The 19,919-nt window shown below is 41.1% G+C and overlaps 1 protein-coding gene, 1 long non-coding RNA gene and 1 other non-coding gene across 3 annotated transcripts; all 3 read right to left on the bottom strand.

Moving 5' to 3' along the window:
• Window positions 1–10,500: 10,500 nt before the first annotated feature.
• Window positions 10,501–13,305, bottom strand: LOC122884825. The gene is made up of 6 exons (XR_006379984.1): window positions 12,965–13,305; window positions 12,382–12,501; window positions 12,150–12,185; window positions 11,265–11,312; window positions 10,759–10,812; window positions 10,501–10,634 (listed from the first exon to the last, which is right to left on the bottom strand). It is a non-coding gene; the product is annotated as an uncharacterized LOC122884825 (long non-coding RNA).
• On the bottom strand, window positions 12,037–12,105 carry LOC122884979. Its single transcript, XR_006380029.1, has one exon. It is a non-coding gene; the product is annotated as a small nucleolar RNA SNORD52 (small nucleolar RNA).
• Window positions 13,306–15,208: 1,903 nt separating the features above from the next.
• LOC122884824 lies at window positions 15,209–19,434 on the bottom strand. The gene is made up of 2 exons (XM_044215243.1): window positions 17,191–19,434; window positions 15,209–16,860 (listed from the first exon to the last, which is right to left on the bottom strand). The coding sequence occupies exons 1-2, from the start codon at window positions 17,602–17,604 to the stop codon at window positions 15,721–15,723; spliced, it is 1,554 nt and encodes a 517-aa protein (XP_044071178.1). The 5' UTR covers window positions 17,605–19,434; the 3' UTR covers window positions 15,209–15,720.
• Between the last annotated feature and the right edge of the window lie 485 nt (window positions 19,435–19,919).

Raw genomic sequence — 19,919 nt, 5'->3', positions numbered from 1 at the left:
AGACAAGAGAAATCTAGTATGCACTGAGAGACCAGAAAAAATGCTCTGCTCCGTATGTGCTTGAATGGTTATGATTATTGACAAGTTGGTACTTAGCATTAACAAATTAGAGACTAACCACCATTGCAGACCATTTTTCTTGCACAAGGATTTAATGAAGGAACAAAACCTACAAAATTATAAATGTTTGTTGTGTATTTCTTAAACTGCTGTATTGTCCAACTTGAATTAATATTATACTAGAGGTAGGCTATAGGCCTATAGTATACTATTATATAAAATATAATGAATATACTAACATTATGTAATTAATATACTAATAATATACTGACATTAAACTATTATATTAACATTATACTTCTTATTTAATTATATAATATTATACTAATACACAAATTTACACTAGCTACTCATCCAGGTTGTGGATAGTGCATCTGCAGTGGACAGATGTAGTTTTAGCCAGAGCCAGGATGCCAGTGCCATTGTGCCAATATGGGCTCCTTTTAGCTAGCCTACTCCTAAGAGCAACACGTTCCCCTTGTTCGATTTTACATCTATTTTTCCAAAGTTCATTTTCATCCAGGCTGTGATTGGTCGGTTCACAAAAAGTGACACTGACGAGCGCATCGACTTTATGAAAAGTTGAACATGTTTCAACAAAAGGCACCCGATATAGCTAAATAGCTAGCCAAACCCAAACCCTGCTTATCTTATCCCTATATTGACTACTGTCTTACGGCTTTAGCTGCAAAACTGGTGAGCTGGTGCATAATTAGAGTGGGCCGACAATGCATCGTTCTTGTTTTTGATAAAAGCAATCGTTAAACACCTTTGCTTTGTACCGTTACATCATTTATTGTTGGCTAAAATCAACACTGTTTGTCTTAATACATAAGTTAGTATCATGGGTCACGTTAGCTGGTTAAGTAATTTGCCAGGCTAGCCAAATAACATATCCACTCAGATAGTATTTTGCTAGCGATAACGTTAGCAAGCAAGCAAACTAAGATTAGCCAGCCATCTATGGAATGCCATTTTATTCAATAATAAATAAAAACATAAAATAAATAAATATGGCTATGAAATACATAAATTAATGTAAATATAAATATATAAATATAGTTCAATACATAAATAAATAGGTTTTTATTTTAAAAAGGACATTTTTCAGAGGACTAATTTTATTTATTTCAGGGACTTTTATTTCGTATTTCCACATTTATTTATTTCATGCAGGGGTGAAAGTAGATTGAAGTTCTTGCCAGTACTACTACCCCAACCTTCATCGCTTCATACTGTTCTCCTCCCGCCCCCAGCTTCATGCTTCATGCTTCATTTAACGCCTGTATGGTGTAGAAAGAAATTAGAAACACCTGACATCATGCATAGCAAATTATTTATTTAAATGGTGTAAGTGCTACAGAATAATTTGTGAATGTTGACAAAACTTTCAAAATCATAACAATTTGTTTTGTTTTAAATTAGAAGAAAATTACAACTAAATTATTTTTAAAAAGCAGCGCTTGCTCCTCCCTCATTACCACCACTAAGTGCCTTTGAGCAAGGCCCTTAACCCCAACCGAGCAGTGGAGCTGCTCAGTGGCCAGCAGATCAGACTGTGGTTGTAGGCTACTGGGCAGCTTCCAGGGTGTTCCTGCAAAAGAGAGCACTGCTCTTCCCCGAATAAATAAAGGTTAAAAAAGTAATCATAGACAACAGTTGAACTGTTGCACAGGCGTGGCCGGTGCAAATGACATCAATAAAGAGTGTGATTTGGCCATGTAAACGAAAGTACGGGAACAATAAATCATACGCACCCTTCCAAGCACTGTGTGTGTTGCTTAGTACACCATTATTACATAAAGAAATGTGGCATTATGAAATAAAAGTCCAATGAAAATAAATAAAAGTAGTCCTTTGAAACACATCCTTGTTTGAATAAAAACCTATTTATTTATTTATTGAACTATACTGACTTATCTATTATTATCTTATCTATTTATTTCATAGGCATATTTATGTATTTATTTACTTAATTAATATTGACTAAAATGGCATTCCATAGCCAGCTACAACCCAGCCACGCTGCATGTATCCGGCCACCCTGCAACGCCAGCAGACAAAGTAACCTGCAAACGGAAAGCCAACTAATTTACCAACCAGATCGGCCCCGGGAGTCTGGATGAATTAGCTGACGTTGTCCACCCAAGACAGTATTTTGCTACGTTAGTAGGAGGCAATTCGTATGCGTTAGCAAGCAAGCTAACGTTAGCCTCCTAAATCCACAGTATCACAATATATTTCACATGCTTTGCAGTAATTTTAGCTTTGATTTGACTTTGTGTTTGACTCTGTTGGCCTTTCTCAATCTGCATTCTTGTCTTGTCTGTGTTCTTGTGTCAGTTAAAATTCCCAAAAGTGTTCTTGACACGGCCATTTACCAAGGACGCATCAGTTGGTAACTTGTATGAACTTGACAGCACAAATATCCCAGCATTCCTTTCGGTATTGAAGCGAGGAGCTGAAAGCAGCAGAGAAAGAGGCCAACAACAGAAAGTTTTTTTTAAACAATTTTTGTATGCTATTTCTGAGAATGTTTGAGGCGAGAAATCAACTGTAGATTTCAAATATTGGCAGTTGGCAGAAAATTGATGTTGAATTGAAAATTTGCTCCAACGTTTTCAGAGTTGAGGAGCTCCACAAGCGGAAAAACTGACCCGAGTCCTTCACATAGAAATCAGTCCACAGGCTGTTATAGGCAACCGAGAAAGTCGGGGAAGGTTTCATTTTTTAAGTGTAGTTACAACCCATTCACACATTGGCAATAAAAAGTGAATATTACATGTCAAAAACTACATACAGTACCTTTAATTCTTAATTCTTCTTTTAATCAAATGTGAACCACAAACAATAGCCTTTACCGTTTTCCCCCCTTTTCATTAGTTTGCTTTAAAATAATACTGGATTACAGTGAATGGAAGAGGTAATGTTGATTTACATTTGTGATAAATTTTCATTCAACAGTAGGTCGGACCAGTAATGTTATGATCTATACATTCAGGTGATGCAGAGAAGACGTATTGCTTGAGTATACTTTTAAAAAGTCTGCTGGTAACAGCATACTTAATTATTTAATTTTAGTTCATTTAGTATTTCGAAGACACCCAAGACTTAAAACCTATTAGAGGTAGATTTTCCATCACAGTGAGTATTTAGTATTTATTTGCCTATATTTTTTCCCCGCAGTTATATTATTTGTTAGCATCGCAGCTTAGGGAATTACATTATAAGTACTCATGTAGTCGAGAGCAACTGTTTAAAAAAGATGTTAAAGGACTGGTGCATTTCATAACATCTTAGATTTTTTTTATGTGAACAATTTCCTGTTATCTTTTCCTCCCACAGTCCAAAGACATGTAGGTTAGGTTAATTTGTGAGTCAGGGAATTCTTTTTTTAAATGTAGTATATGTTTAATATAGTATATGTCCTCCCGAAGGATAAGACGGTATAAAAAATGGATGGATAGATGGGTTAGGTTAAATGGCACCATCTGGTGTAAAATTGAAATGCTTACATTTTGTCCAAATGAGGGTTGCAGCATCAGGTAACCCAAAATAAAAATGTATTGTAATAGATGGAGCTTCAATGATTTGAATGTGATTGATTATCAACTAATTATGTATCTTCCGTATAGGTGCATTCAGATGTGTATGTATAGTACATGATGCTTTTATAGGCAAGACAATTGTATTTATGTTGCACATTTTATTACAGGTAAACTCAGCGTGCTTAACATTAAAGTGCATACAGCACCAAGTGATGACAACCTGTGACTGACAATTGGGGAAATACTGCATTCAGAAATAATCTACTTGTTCTTCAGGTCAGCATTTTAATTTGTTTAATATTTTGGTTTATAGCCTCAGCTATACTTTGTGTTTAGTAATAACTAGCAAATGCTAGCATGTTAACACACTAAATTAAAATGGTGAACATGATAAACATCATACCTGCTAAACATCAGCACTTATGAGCATGTTACATAAACGTAGTTTGAACTTTAAGGTTGGGGGTTCACAAAAAATAAGGAAATGTAATGTGTACATCAAATGCTTCGGGTTTATACAAAAATTAATAATCAGGATACCAGCAGATACATTTTCATATCCAGATTAATAAGCTATCATAGGTATAAAAAACCAAAATGTTGTCTGGTTGGTTTCTTAACAAGGTTGATATTATTCCAAAGTGCATGTCAAGTTTGTTACAGTCCAGTTTTGTTTTTAGTAAAAGTAATATGAGCACTTCAGAGTTTAGTCAGGTTGATAACCTTTTAAGAAAACAAAGGTAAAATGTACACAAATGCCATTACTTTCAAACAAAGACATCCTCTCTTTAAATTAAACATTTTCTTTTTAACTGTACCTATTTCCTTGAAATATATTTTTTACATTATATTCATAGCACGCATGCTCGCACACATACACGCAAGCATGCACATGTACAAACACACGCACTAGAGGGTGGATACCCGAGCCTGATGCTGGGTTCGGACAAAAATTCGGAAATTATATTTGGGTTTGGATCAGGTTCGGTCACCTCGGCTGGGATAGCATACTTGAAATATCTATAACTGCTGTTGTGTACGTAGTACATAACATAGTGTGTTAACTATATACTATATATTTTAAACAATGCCTTTTGAGGGTAATTTGCAAGGTGCACTGCCCACAAGTGTAATCAGGGTAAACAGGTAAGCTGTAACCATGGTAACAATAATTGCGTGACAGGGTAATACAAATTTAGTGCTCCAGCTTACATTAACTGCATCGGGCTCTGGTCCGGTTCAGACATAAAAAACAGAATGCCTATCGGGTTTGGGTTCACTATTCTCTCAGACTCGGGGTCACACACAACTTTAACGTGGACATTATTACATTAAACATATGCAAGTGGTATTAGGATGTTGATCAAATATAATAATTCATTTAATATGTAAGAATGTGAAGCAATTTACATGTATTAATTACTTTGTACTGCCAATGTGTGAACGGATTGTAATGTAACTTAAGGGTTATATTGATAATATTTTTACGTAGATTTTTTTTTAAACATCCACAGAGCTTTTAGAAAGATGATAGTATCACATTTCCAAAAAAAAAAGAAAATTCTGATTGTGAATTAATCGTTGACGGGTCCAAAATGAATGTTTTTTTTTATCTCTGTGTGAGATGTCTAATGTTTGATTCCTGCTTCTAACAAGGCTTGTGAGCCAATAGTATAACGACGTTGGTATCACGTAGTATAGCTGCCAGGTAGTGTGGAAAAAACAGACACCAACGTTAGCTCATATTAGCTATCTTAGCTTAATCGTCTGAACAACATTAACCCATGAAATTACAGTTCTGCATATTTAAACAACAACAACCAACAGTCATAGTCCTTAAAACCTTAACTAATGTGTTGTCATCGGTTAGATAAAAATAACTGAGGACATACATTAGCATTAGTGACGATTTGGTCCAGTTACCTAACATTATAGTTCCCTCAAACAACTTAACGTTATAACGAAGATGTGTATCAGAGGGGATTTAGAAGTGGGCCAGGGTCTGACATAACCGATGGCTCGGGGCCAGTACGAGTTTATGCAGGGCAATTTGATTGACCAGTCACTGGTCCAGACTGGTCCGCTTATGAAACGTCGGCCGCTCTTCTTTAAGAACGGAGTGGACGTGGGATCCCAATATATTAATGTCATGTCGAAGGGAAATTAAATTTCAGAACTACAACTACAAATCTGCTCATTATAGTGTTTAGAGGGCGTCATCTCATATAGCAGTCTAACGTTAGCCCTATTATGAGACACTTTGCTCAGGTACTTGTGGCTAGCTAGCCATGTAACCAGCTGCGTTGAACTCAACAACAATGGTACTCACGTTAGTATAAAAATCTGAAAATACTGACATGATCATACAGTCGTCCTTTCTCCCTGTAGCCATTGCTGCTGTGTGGCGCTCAGCTGTTTTTTTATAATCTGCTATGAGATTTGTTTTCAGCAAGAATGTAAGGTCAACACTACGCTAACACTACCGCTAGCTAACGTCAACTTTTACTGTAGCGGTCTGTCTAATGTGGAGCGCTGTGGGAAAAAGGGTTACCTAGCCATGTCCTGATATTACCATAGAAAACGTAACATGAAACACCACTGCAGAAGTCTGTGTTTCTGGCATTGGCTGCTTTGTGGTGTTGGTTGCTTTGCAAACGGCTAGTCAGTATCATGGAGCCAACAGTTAAAATAAAATATAGGAACATTACAGATAGTAATGTTATTCTAAATATGATTTTTTATTTTCCAGCATTCAGTGTTCATTTCAGCATTCAGTCTAGCGTATGTCGCGTCACTGTTTTGGCCGATGCTCGGGATGATGCTCACTCAAGCTTTTGGGGTGCGGCGCGTGAGCGACATGATGCTGACTGCAGTTCAGCAAATGGCCACTGGTGTCATTAATAACAACGGTTTTCTTAAAGTTACACATAGAACCTTTAAATAATTAAACAACTTCACGACCAAAGTGTTAAAAACAAAACCCTGTTATGATCAAAAAAGTAATGGAGTTGTGATTTTTTGCTCAAGATGGCCGCTGCTCTACATGTGGTGAATAACAGGAGAGCACATGCATGCATGAGATTAAGAAATTGTATATATTGTTGAAATAAAGATAATTTTCACAATAGTTTCACAAGTAATAGTTTTCTGTCTTTATTTCATGTGACAGGGTTGAATCATTGAGCATGACGAACACAATATAAAAATATAAAACTGAGGGGTATAAAAGAAAGGGGTAAATTGCCTGTTTCTGCCCCATGTTGTTCAGAAGACTTCTATGATGTCACTTCCTGTTGCTCATGTCACATAAGGATCAGTTCATTATTTTTATGGGGAGGGGAATGATTCGTGTAATACGGTTGAAGGGTTACTGAAGTACGAACTAAATATGATTTTAATAAATAATCATCAGATAGATGTTTATGTGAATGGCAAAATGCATGGACTTTTTCTAATTTCATTAGTCATATCCCAAGTACACTTTTATGGAAGGCCATGAGGGACATGACAAAATAGGTGGTGTCATCTGAAAAAACAAGATAATTTTGATATAAAGATAAAATTGATGTGTTTTTTTGGTTTGTTTTTACACTTTATTAAAGGGGACACTTCAATTGATACATTTTTTTGAAAAATTGATAAAAAGCTTTTCAAAAATGGCCCAATAGATAAAATACACTTAATAAAGGTCAGAGGGACTCAAATCGTACTGGTTTCGTGGACTTACTAAACTGCCGAATCGGAATTTAAGTGTCATATGCGGATTCGGATTACATCAGAGCCGAGACGCAATTCTGACTTCTGGGATGGAAGCAGCGGGCCAGTATCATCAGTTGTGCGCCCCCACACAGCAACAGTGGATGCTGTGGCGATTGTTAGCGTCATCTAGCACAACAACAGACAGACAATTCTTGCAGTGGTGAGTTTGAGCTACTCTTAACTGCTGGAGTTCGATGGAGGGACCATCAATAAATTACTGGTTAAATGACACAAAATCAATGTTTTAAATACCTTTGTGCTGACTTATCCATATTAATGAAAATTATAAAAGAATTATACTAATTGGTCTCATGTGAGACCCATTTTGATTGCTAATTTGTAATTATTTTACATGAATATTTTAATAGAAATTAATGGAAGTTTTTTGAATAGCTTCCATGTGACTCAATGACTAAATCAATAACAAAGTATTACTTCACCGTACATGACACCTCTTTTCTTAAGTCAGAAAAGTCATTTCTGCAGATCAGCCCATATAGTTAGCCACATTATAATAAAATGTAGTGCATATGCATGCACGCTTGTATTCATTTCATGAACATAGTATTCAAGTTTTATCAGAATCAGAATCAGAATCAGAAATACTTTATTGATCCCCGTAGGGAAACTCTTTGTTCCAGTAGCTCTTCTTTACGTCAGTGCACACAGGAGAAAACGATAATTTAAACTATAAACAGGTCCGAAATAAATTAAGTAACATGTTGGTATAAGTATAAGATAAACTAAGTGTCGAGTACCAAGTGGGTTTACTGGTAGATGGTGAAGTACAGTATAAATACAATGTCACTAATTATGTAATAAATAATAGTAAAAGCGGAGGTGCATGTACTGTCGAGAGTAATTGAGGTATATCCGTAACAGTAATAAGAAAAACTAACAAGGGAAAACTAATATTGCACTTGAGTAGTAAACAGAATATTGCACAATTATTATTAAGATGTAATGCTCAATGTCCAGTTTAGTGACCTAGGGTCAAACAGACTAATCCTTAGAGGAGGAGTTAAATAGTTTGATGGCCACAGGCAGGAATGACTTCCTGTGGCGCTCTGTGGTGCTCTTTGGTGGGATGAGTCTTCCACTGAAGGTGCTCCTTTGTTTAGCCAGCACGTCATGGAGCGGGTGGGAGACACTGTCCAAGATGGCGTGTAGTTTGGCCAGCATCCTCCTCTCTGACACCACCGCCAGAGAGTCCAGCTCCACCCCACAATGTTACTGGCCTTACGGATCAGTTTGTTCAGTCTGTTTGCGTCCGCTACCTTTAACCTGCTGCCCCAGCATGCAACAGCATACAGGATAGCACTGGCCACCACAGACTCATAGAACATCTTCAGCATTGTCCGGCAGATGTTGAAGGACCTCAGCCTCCTCAGAAAATAGAGGCGGCTCTGGCCCTTCCTGTAAACAGCCTGAGTGTTCCTGGTCCAGTCCAGTTTATTATCCAAGTGTACTCCCAGGTACTTGTAGTCCTCCACAATGTCCACACTGACCCCCTGGATGGAAACCGGGGTCGCCGGTGCCTTGGTCCTCCGTAGATCCACAATCAGCTCCTTTGACTTTGTTGCATTGAGCTGCAGATGGTTCTGCTCACACCATGAAACAAAGTTACCCACCACAGCCCTGTACTCCGTCTCATCACCACCGCTGACACATCCCACCACAGCAGAGTCATCAGAAAACTTCTGAAGGTGGCAGGACTCTGTGTGGTAGCTGAAGTCTGTGGTGTAGATGGTGAAGAGGAAGGGAGAGAGGACAGTCCCTGAGGGGCCCCAGTGTTGCTGACCACGCTGTCTGACACACAGTGCTGCAGCCGCACATGCTGTGGTCTGCCAGTCAGGTAGTCCACAATCCAGGACACAAGGGGGCGTCCACCTGCATCGCTGCCAGCTTCTCTCCCAGCAGGGCAGGCCGGATGGTGTTAAAAGCACTGGAGAAGTCAAAAAACATGATCCTCACCGTGCTTGCCGGCCTGTCCAGGTGGGTGTGGATGCGGTTAAGCAGGTAGATGATGGCGTCCTCAACTCCCAGTCGGGGCTGGTAGGCGAACTGAAGGGGATCCAGGAGGGGTCTGACCATGGGCGCAGCTGTTCCAGCACTAGTCTCTCCAGGGTCTTCATTATGTGGGAGGTCAGTGCCACCGGTCTGTAGTCCTTGGAGCCACTGGGACGTGGCGTCTTCGGCACAGGAACGAGGCAAGATGTCTTCCACAGAATGGGGACCCTTTGAAGACTCAGGCTCAGGTTAAAGACGTGTTGAAGGACTCCACAAAGCTGGGGGGCACAGGCTTTTAGCACCCCGGGGCTAACGCCATCGGGGCCTGCAGCCTTGTTCGAGTGGAGCCTCATCAGCTGTCCTCTCACCTGGTCAGCAGTCAGGCACACAGCAGAAGTTACAGGTGGGGGAGGGGGGGAGTCGTCGGTCTGGAGAGGGCCGTTAGCCTGATGGGGAGGGGAGCAGAGTACTCAGAGGAGATTGAGGGCCGACAGCAGCTGAGTTAGAGGGGATGAGCAGGAGCCGGTGTGTCGAATCTGTTAAAGAACAGATTCAGTTCGTTGGCCCTGTCCAAGCTGCCTTCAACTCCTCTGCTGCCAGTCGGTCTGAAGCCAGTGATGGTCTTCATGCCGCTCCAGACCTCCCTCATGTTGTTCTGCTGGAGTTTCCGCTCCAGCTTCCTCCTGTCAGTCTTATCAGTAAAATGTACTCGAAGCATCAAAGGAAAGAGATCTCATTGCACATAAGATAACTTTGACAGGGACTTTATGTACATTGGATGTTTATGTGAAAGCAACATTATACAACTGAGGTTGTGAGTTCAACTACTTTCCAAAAGCTGGTTAATTTCATCTACAGGAATTGTTGATCATATTTTATATGTTTTAAAAATTGATGTATCATGTGCAAAGTAACTAAGCTGTCAGGTAAGTGCAGTGGAGTACAAAGTAACAAATACTCAACTACCCCAAAAGTGTATAGTTCTTGAGTCAATGTGCTTATTTCTTTCCACCTCAAAGCATAACACATTACATATCCTAAAGTAGTATTTAGCTTGTCACGATTCATTTTATGGTAAATCAACCTGCCATCACTGAAATAAAAACAAAGCCTCAAGTCCTTGTGTTGTCAACCTTTTATTTATTGGGGGGGAGAAGAGATGATGGGAATGTATTGACAGCTATGAATGCTTCCATTTCCTGGATGACTTGACCATCTTTGAAGCTTGTAGCAGTCCCAACTCCCAAATTGAAGCACCTGTGAAAGGACAGGGTTAATTTCTTTCCACCTTGGACTTCAGTGTTACTCATCCTAAAGAACAAGTCTTATAGCCTGTAAGTAAACTCCAAAGCCTCTTTACACGGTCCCAATAAATACCAACCTGGTCCCTTCTTTGTGTCTGAATGTTATCCAGCCTGGGCTGCCACAGTCTGACCTGACAAGATAGAAATAGTGATTTCAAGAGTGTTTGGCATCACCAATTTCTTCAACAGAAACTCCAACTGTCTGAGTGTCTCAGTGCGCTGCGAGTAGACATCAGTTAAGATCAGTTGAACCAAATAACTGCATCATCATTGACCAAACTCGTTGACACAAGTAATACGGGATAAAAGCCTCATTTGGATGGTCTTGATTCATCAAGAAGGTTGGATAAATTCAATATTACGTGTTTATCTTTGATTTTGGCCCAGTACAGTCCCAGATCCACTTTTTTGGCACACTCATGACTCCTCCCACAATTAAGTCCTGTCCAGACAGCCTTTTGAAATCAAAGATTGTCTAAGACCAATGGTGACAGCGATCACATGATTTAAACCCAGACCTCATTGCTGAGCCACATGCTGCACATCCTAATGGGGCTTTACTTCTGGAGAAGTTGGTACTTACAGCTGTGGAACGGTCACCCAATCTCCTTTCTGTCAATGTGTGGACAAGCTACAAGACAAATTTACATCATGAATACCACAGCATGCCAAAACAAGGACAGGTTCAGGGACCACACCAGTGTTCTTTGGCTGTTTTAGCCTATTTACTGCACTCACTTCAAGCTTTGAAAAACTGCTGGTAAAAGTACTTTTAAGAAACAAAGAAACAGTCCCTATGAAAATTGTCCAATAATGTCCCAGATAACTGGGTGATTAGTTCTTCAAAGTAGTTTACCAATGCTTCAAAAACCTTAATTCACCTCCATTGTACTGAGGTGGCAGCAGAAATAAGCTGTACTTCTTATAACCAGAGTACATTATATCTAACTTGTCTGCAGGTCTGATTATACTAGGGTAAGTTAAAAAGAAAAGAAAAAAGTTTTTGTAATTTAGTAGAGACACCTGTGAGTTAGGTAATCCAATGAATAATATGTCTGCCTATTCTATAAAAATTACACTTAAGTGTATGGAGCACCAACTTTAAGCCCATCGGTCCATATTTGTGTCACCGCAGAATAATAACAGTCAGACATGTAATGATTAACCAACTAAAGCAAGTTTCAGGTGTCTCCAAATTGATTTTCATGGTGATGTGGAATTTATTTAAAAAGAAAAGCTGGTTGGAGATAGTAAAAACTACACAGCATGCTTTGAACAATGTCTACCTGTAATATAATGTCTACATGACTTGCAGTAAATGGGTTAAAACATACCATATCACTGGTGTGATTATGTGGTCAGTGCACTGTGAAAACAACTTCATGATTTTCTCAGAGACTCTAGTCTATGAAATCATCATTCCACATAACAGTATTACAGAACAGAGGCTTTGAGATGCCAGACTTACCTAGAAGAGCAGTCTCCATCTACTCTCCCTATACACCTGGTGAGTACAGAGAAAACAGTATTAGAACCAGTTCTACTCTTTGCAGCTTGTATTGAGAATCAGTAATATGCATGCTCAGTGCACTGTGAAAGAGCTTCATGGCATAATCAGAGACTCTAGTCTTGTGAATCATCATAGTAGCATATTGGTTTTCACAGAATATCACTCTGTGGCATCACATCCTGACACTCACCATCAGCTCATGGCTGCAGACTCATGGTAGGAATACAGTACTCAGCCTGTTTTGAAACTGTGTTCCTTCAGTGCTCTGAGAAGCCTGGAGGTGGCCGCTGCATCCATCTTTAGTGTGATCCTGAAACAGTAAAGTGGGTCATTTTCCTTTACAGTTCATTTTTGTATGTTGTTATAAATATTTAATGTGTGTTTGTTCTGTTTAAGTCTCATGAACACACAGGAAGATCACAGTCACTGTAATCAATACTTTGATTGCACGCAGATGTTCACAACTGTAGCTACCAACCACACACATTTCACATGTATTTAAAAGCCAGCCAATTGTATTTCAACACCATTCAGGCCATCATGAAGTCTGAAGATCTAATTTAGAGAATTTTCAAAAGGTAAACAAATAAAAAAGGAGGTGGTCAGTTCAAGTAGTTCTGTACAGTGTCAGCATGCTTTTATTTGTTTTGGGATTAACACAAAATTAGTGTAAAAACTTGCATTTATATATTGATATAATTGTATTTACTTCTGTTTATATCAATATTATAAACGAATGTGTTATGGTACCCCCTGGTCAAAGAACCACTCACCTTATTCATCCATCTGGAAACTTGGTTCTCCAGGAGTTCCTTAGACAACCAGTCTTCGACTTGGCAGACTCAACGAGGAGACTCATGCTACAGTCTGTGGGGAGAGCACCGAGCTCACTGGTTAAAGTCAGGTTCTTTTCCCTCCATTACAGTGGCCTTATCGCCATACCACGTGCGGAGCATGGAAGAACCACCGCGGACGCTGCTGCTCGTCCATTCAGTCCAATGACTACTACATAAGGCTAAAACACCCTTTAGGAAGCCACCCAAAAGCCATTTACTACATCCAACTGCGCAGAGAGCCGCCAACCAGAGGCTGAACAGCAGTCCGCCCATGGCTTATATACGCGGGTCCTTCACAACACAGTGTGCTTTTGGTGTCCTGAATATTGCCTGTTTCTGACGTTCACCGAAATTGATAGGCTACAACAAATTATACAGCAAATAGGCTACCATGAATCAAATGTACATTTTAAGAAAGGGAAAGTTCAGGAACATCTTTAATACATGATGGCCATTAATGTATAATTACTATGGATGTATGTTTTTCCTTTAAGGGCACTTAGGTTGGATTGATTTGAACAAATAATAAAGTAAACGACGTGTCATTTGAATTCATAAAATGTTCATTTAAGTGAATTTCTTATCAATTTTAGTACAATTTCATATTAATAGAATTAAATTGTCGAAAGGGAATACAAATAACACTTACAGATTCGTGCCAACTACTAAAATTAACGTTAAAGCTATCTTTGACTGTTGGTGAATATTGTGAACTTAACTGTACCTGTTATTGACTTACCCGAAAGAGTAAGAAGTAAGAAATTAGTGAACAGTGGTTTGTGGATGTTAGTATATAATACAGAAGAAGCTTTAGGAACATTGTACAAATACTGATCAGCCTTCAACACTGCAGCTGCAAGTCTTTTTGTCAGTCACGCTGAGCGTGCTCTGATGACGTCACGTTTGTAAAACCCCAAAACCTCTGTGAATGAAGAGCTCTGTCGCCGGGTGCGGTGGCGCGCGCCTGTAATCCAAGCTACCGGGAGGCTGAGGCTGGCGGATCGTTTGAGCTCAGGAGCTCTGAGCTGCAGCGGACTATGCCGATCGGGTGTCCGCACTAAGTTCGGTATCGATATGGTGCTCCTAGGGGAGCCCGGGACCACCAGGTCGTCTAAGGAGGGGTGCACCGGCCCAGGTCGGAAACGGAGCAGGTCAAAGCCCCCGTGCCGCTCAGTAGTGGGATCGCGCCTGTGAATAGACGCTGTAGTGCAGCCTGAGTAATACAGCGGGACCCAGTCTTTTTACACTCCTACTGCTGTTCAGCCCACCGCTGTGACGACACACACGCTCAACAACTGTGTCTTTACACCTTACCACTGCTTCATCGCTGCTGCTTTATTTTCTTGTTGCCCTGAAAACCTTCACAAACCACTTGCGTTTGTTTGTCCTACAGCGCCTCCACCTGGAGGAGAGCAGCAATGACCATCAATCACAGCAGGCAATGCAGCGCCACAGATACAGGAAGCTCACAGGGGTTTCTTTCACTGGTTGAATTAAGTTGACCGGGAGAAGAAATTCCTCCAGGAATGATAATCAGACACACAGAACATCAGGACTGCAAACATTTAACACTGTCTCTCTGTCTTTTTTCTGTCCAGTAAAATAATTCATCATGTTAGGTATGCATGATGACCTGATGAAATGTCACCAACACAAGGATAGATGTAGGCAGAATGCTCCATTTCTCTCAGATAAATACAATTTAGCTCCTTATATTGTATCATGCCCATGCAGTCATGGTCACCTCCACCTCCTGACCTCTCTGCATGTTTATGTACCTACTTCCCATCAAGTACCGAGCACACAGCAGAATATACATGGTAGCTTCATTGTTTTCCCTCACACCCACTCAGAGCTGAGCAATGTAGAAATATGGATAAAATATATTTTGCCATGTATAATATATATATTATTATATAATATATTAAAAAATATAGCCCAGGTTCTTAAGCAAAATGGCGTTAAAATGTTTCAAATTTAAGGCAAAGTTTTGGTCCATTTTCCACCGTACAAAAGATAAACAAGTGAACAATTTAATGGAAAAAATAACAAGAAATATTTTAATTAAAAGTATAATAATCCAAAGTCATTATTTGACTCCAAAGTTAGATCAGTTTAAATGATGAATACCGAGGAAAAACATAATATTTATAACAATGTTTAAACTGTACAACCACACCAACAGATGGAAAGCCATTGTAAAAACGAAAAGGTATAATATAATATAATTCTTACACCTTTTCTCCTCTGTCCTGCTGTGTTCAATGTTGTAAATATAGTGTTATCTGTAGAGAAACGTAGAAATATCTATGGAAAAATGCATTCAGATTCAGATACAATTATTATTATTTTTCTTATTATTTAATATTTTGCAATAAACAGAAGGAAAGGAGGGTTGAGGATTTTTGAGGATGAGGGAAATTTAAAAGAAGTTATTGCCCAAAAGTTACATACAATGTCTCAGAAGGCTACAGGCCCTCTGAGACATTGTATGTCCAGCCCACGCTCTCTAAGAAGACAAGGAAAACTCCCCAAAAGGGAAGAAACCTTGGGGGAGGCAATTCAAAGAGAGATCCCCTCTCCACAGATGGCTGGAAGAGCAATAAGAGATGGAAAATAGGGATGGGGTAGCGGGAGCTAGGGATAGGTGGTGGGAGTTGGGGGTTAGCCTGTAGGATGAATTCTCCTCCACTTCACTTGAATAACTGGAGGAATCTTCTCCTCAGAGAGGGTCTTTTAGGCTTTTTGTCGATCTTTTTCATCTGCTGTTCTAGGTCGACAATCTTGTCCGTCATCCCATCCCATCTTGTCTTCTGAGCTTTCTCCTCCTCCTGCAGGGTGTGGTGGATGTCGCTGAGGGACTGGAGGAGACGGGACCGCTCCTCCTGCCACTGCAGCTGTTGACTCTCCAGCTCTCTCTGTGTCAGGGTCAGCGCAGCCGTCAGTCTGTTGTTTTCCTCTGTTTGCTGGGCCAGGCACACGTCCAGTTCTTTCCGGCTCTCCTTTTGCCTCTGAAGGTGTTTCTCCATCTGCTGCAGCTTCTGGAGAGCCTCAGCTTCAGTGGTCTTCGTCGCTAAAAGCTGAAGCTCCAGGTCCATGATCTTGTTCACCCTCTTCAGCATAATGTCATCATGGAGAGCGTTGTTTCTTTGGAGCGTTTCCTTTAACTGCTCCATCTCAGCTGCTAAAGCTCCATTCTCCTTCTTGAGCTTGGTGGTCTGCTCTGTCTTTCTGTTTCTGAGCTGCTGAAGCTCGAGCTCAGAGACGTAAATTCTGGCCTCCTGGGGGGAAGCCTCTACCCCATCACAGGCCTTGGCCGGCGTTTCTTGTAACTGCTCCAGCAGAGCTGCTAAAGCCTCGTTTGCCCTCTCGAGCTCGGTGGTCTGCTCCGTCTCTCTACTCCTGAGCTGCTGTGGCTCGAGCTCAGGAACGTGAATCGTGGCATGCTGGGGGAAAGCCTCAACCCCATCACAAGCCTTGACCCTGTCTGCCTGCTGTGGTTTGGCAGGTGCACACTGAGGGGTGTGGTGGCGTGGTGCTGTGCAAAGCTGTTGGACAGGACCCCTTTTAAAATTATTGGCTTTAACCTGGGTGCGGTAGGGTGGTGGAGGTGTCCAAAGCTTTTTCTGTTGGACAGGACCCCTTTTAAAATCAGTGGTTTTAACCCGGGTGTGGTAGGGTGGTGGAGGTGTCCAAAGCTTTTTCTGTTGGACAGGGCCCCTTTTAAAAGCAGTGTCCTTAACCTCAACTGAATGTTCTCTCAGAGGGGTACGGTAGGGTGGTGGTGGTGTCCAAAGCTTTTTCCTCTGGACAGGGCCCCTTGTCAATTCAGTCTGCTGTGTAGCACCTGAAGGTGTACCCGCTTGTTGTGGTACACCCTCAGGTGTAGCAGCCTGCTGTGGAGCATCTTCTGGTGTAGCAGCCTGCTGTGGAGCACCTGTGGGTGCAGCAGCCTGCTGTGGAGCATCTTCTGGTGTAGCAGCCTGCTGTGGAGCACCTGTGGGTGTAGCAGCCTGCTGTGGAGCACCTTCTGGTGCAGCAGCCTTCTGTGGAGCACCTCTGGGTGTAGCAGCCTGCTGTGGAACATCTTCTGGTGCAGCAGCCTGCTGTGGAGCATCTTCTGGTGCAGCAGCCTGCTGTGGAGCACCTGTGGGTGTAGCAGCCTGCTGTGGAGCACCTTCTGGTGCAGCAGCCTTCTGTGGAGCACCTGTGGGTGTAGCAGCCTGCTGTGGAACATCTTCGGGTGCAGCAGCCTGCTGTGGAGCATCCTCAGGTTGCCTTTGGAGGATGCAAAATTTGGGCACTGTCTCCGACTGTGTGCAGTTTAGGTCCCCTTTCCCTGCCTGGCCCTTTTTGCTGACACCCTGACGGGTTGGGGCCTTGACAGACTGCTGATGTTTAGCAGTCTCTGGAGGGTTAACCTGTGCAGACATAGCTGCCTCGTTCTGCCTGCGGAGAGTGGAAATCCTTTTATTCCAGGAACCAAAGGTGATTGATACCTCCTCTGCTGGCTGGATAAAGTTTTCCTTCACTTTGTTCTTGCCTTTTTTTCTTTGTTTGTCTTTGGTTTTCTCCATCGTGAAAACTTGACGCTTTCTGTTTGCTGTCGATCTCTGTGTCTTTGTATTTGTGACTGGTCTGACAGTTTGTGGGAGTCTTGTAGACTGAAGATTCTAGAATGTGTCTCTGATGATGTATCATGGGAAATAGAATGGAATGTTTCTCTTTTATGTTTTTTTATGTATTTTTAAATGTTTACCATGGCAACCATGTGTTTCAATATGCTCTGAGAATCATGTAATAGAGTCTGTGTTCAGAATCACATACTAACGTACTATTCATACTAGGTATGACATCAAAATGAGTATGAGAACTGGATACCGGACCCCAAAATGGTGCCTATTCATTCCAATGAAAATTGCTCACCTGGCGCATATGCCAACGTTTTCTAGGTTATGCGACCCAGTATGTGCAGTAGTATTTCTCCTGCTGGCCCCGCCCACGAGTTCCCACTCGGCCCATAGTCTTTACATTGTGATGATGATGACTCGAGGAACGTTTTACAAATATAAAGCCTCCATGCATCACAAATTACATAATAGAAAGAGTCATAATTGACCTTGTTTGCAGTTTGTGGTGTCCTGTCAACAGTTTTACAGTCGTCTCTTTTATAATGGTGGCCTATGGGGAAAATGCCTTTTGGGCCGCAGGGGGATTTTTCCTTGTGATACCGCGAGTGGCCACTGGAAAAAATTGGCTGCAAGGCTGAGCGGCGGCGCCATATCCAGTTCTTATCATATGTCCATGGCCGTGAGCTTACTGCACATTCTCAACCACCCCAAAATGCATTGTGTCTCTTCAGCTTGTCCAATAGCGGACTGCGAGGCAGATGGTTCTAGCACCACACTAGTTTTTGAAAATGTGCTCCAACATTTTCGGAGCTGAGAAGCTCCACAAGCGCCTGCGTGGGTAACTAGCTAGCCAGCCGGCCAGTCACGCTCACAGACCCCTCTTGCCCCACAGCCACACAGACCACTGCAGCCAATGTGTTCAGTGATAACTAGCAAATTTTATGCTAACACACTAAATTAAGATGGTGAACATGGTAAACATGTGCATTAGCTCAAAGCACCGCTGTGCCTGAGTACAGCCCCACAGAGCTGCTAGCACAGCTTATCTCATTCAGTTTTATCGAAACTTTCAGGATTTCATTGTTATAGCATATAGGTTCAGGTGCCAAAAATTCCTGTTTTTTTTGGGAGTAGTACTTTTAGATGGTTTACAAAATGTTACAGTGGAGTTTGCAATGCTGACCTCAGGCTGCTAACTTGTGTAGCCTAAATATATACTGGATGACTCTAGGACCAATATTAGGTCAAGATGTGGACGTTTCTTATAATGTTTAACAACGTTAAGACAAAGTTATGTTGTCGACTTCCCAACAAGTTTATAAAAAGACCAAAATAAAGAGAGAGAGGGAGTATGACCAAACAGTCTATGGTATGACCAAGTCTGTACTTTAATAAGTACATGTTCTACAATTAAAAAGCATATTTTATTTCTCCATCTGCTGCAGCTTCTGGAGAGCCTCAGTGTTATGTAGGAGGTTCAAAAGGATATGTAGACTATCATCATGGGCATCTGATCAGAATGCTTGAAATAAAGCCAGGAAACTTCATTCAGCTGAACAAAATGTATATTCTCTATAAACTCAAAGTAATCGCATTCAGGAGCTTAAAGGGAGGACAAACACACATGGGCTGTTGAAACAGAACAAATACAAGAGTAAACTTAACACAATATAACTCAAGTTAGAGTCACATGTCAATCTTAAGGTAATAATAATTAATTAAGATTCTCAGTCAAACTAACATTGACATAGAATAGGAAATAAAGAGTAAATAAATGCCTCTTACCAGAACTACCAGTCTTTAAATAAGGAGTGATCAGGTCTACTCAGTCAGGTAAATGAGGGAAGGAAAGGAAGTGAGGTAAAGGAAGTGATGTAGGTGAAGAAAGGAAAAGACCAAAATATAAGAATATAGGGATCTTTACTACACTCAGCTTCAGTGGTCTTCTACTCTAAAAGCTGAAGCTCCAGGTCCATTATCTTGCTTACCCTCTTCAGCATAACCTCATCATGGAGAGTGTTGTTTCTTTGGAGCGTTTCCTTTAACTGCTCCATCTCAGCTTTAGCAGCTGAGTTGGGGAAAGCCTCAACCCCATCACAAGCCTTGACCCTGTCTGCCTGCTGTGGTTTGGCAGGTGCACACTGAGGGGTGCGGTGGCGTGGTGCTGTGCAAAGCTGTTGGACAGGACCCCTTTTAAAATGATTGGCTTTAACCTCACCTGAAGGTGCTTTCAAAAGGGTACGGTACGGTGGTGGTGGTGG

The sequence above is a fragment of the Siniperca chuatsi genome, linkage group LG11 (genome assembly GCF_020085105.1).
Source record: "Siniperca chuatsi isolate FFG_IHB_CAS linkage group LG11, ASM2008510v1, whole genome shotgun sequence".
NCBI lineage: Eukaryota > Metazoa > Chordata > Actinopteri > Centrarchiformes > Sinipercidae > Siniperca > Siniperca chuatsi.
This window is presented reverse-complemented; position numbering and strand designations above follow the sequence as displayed.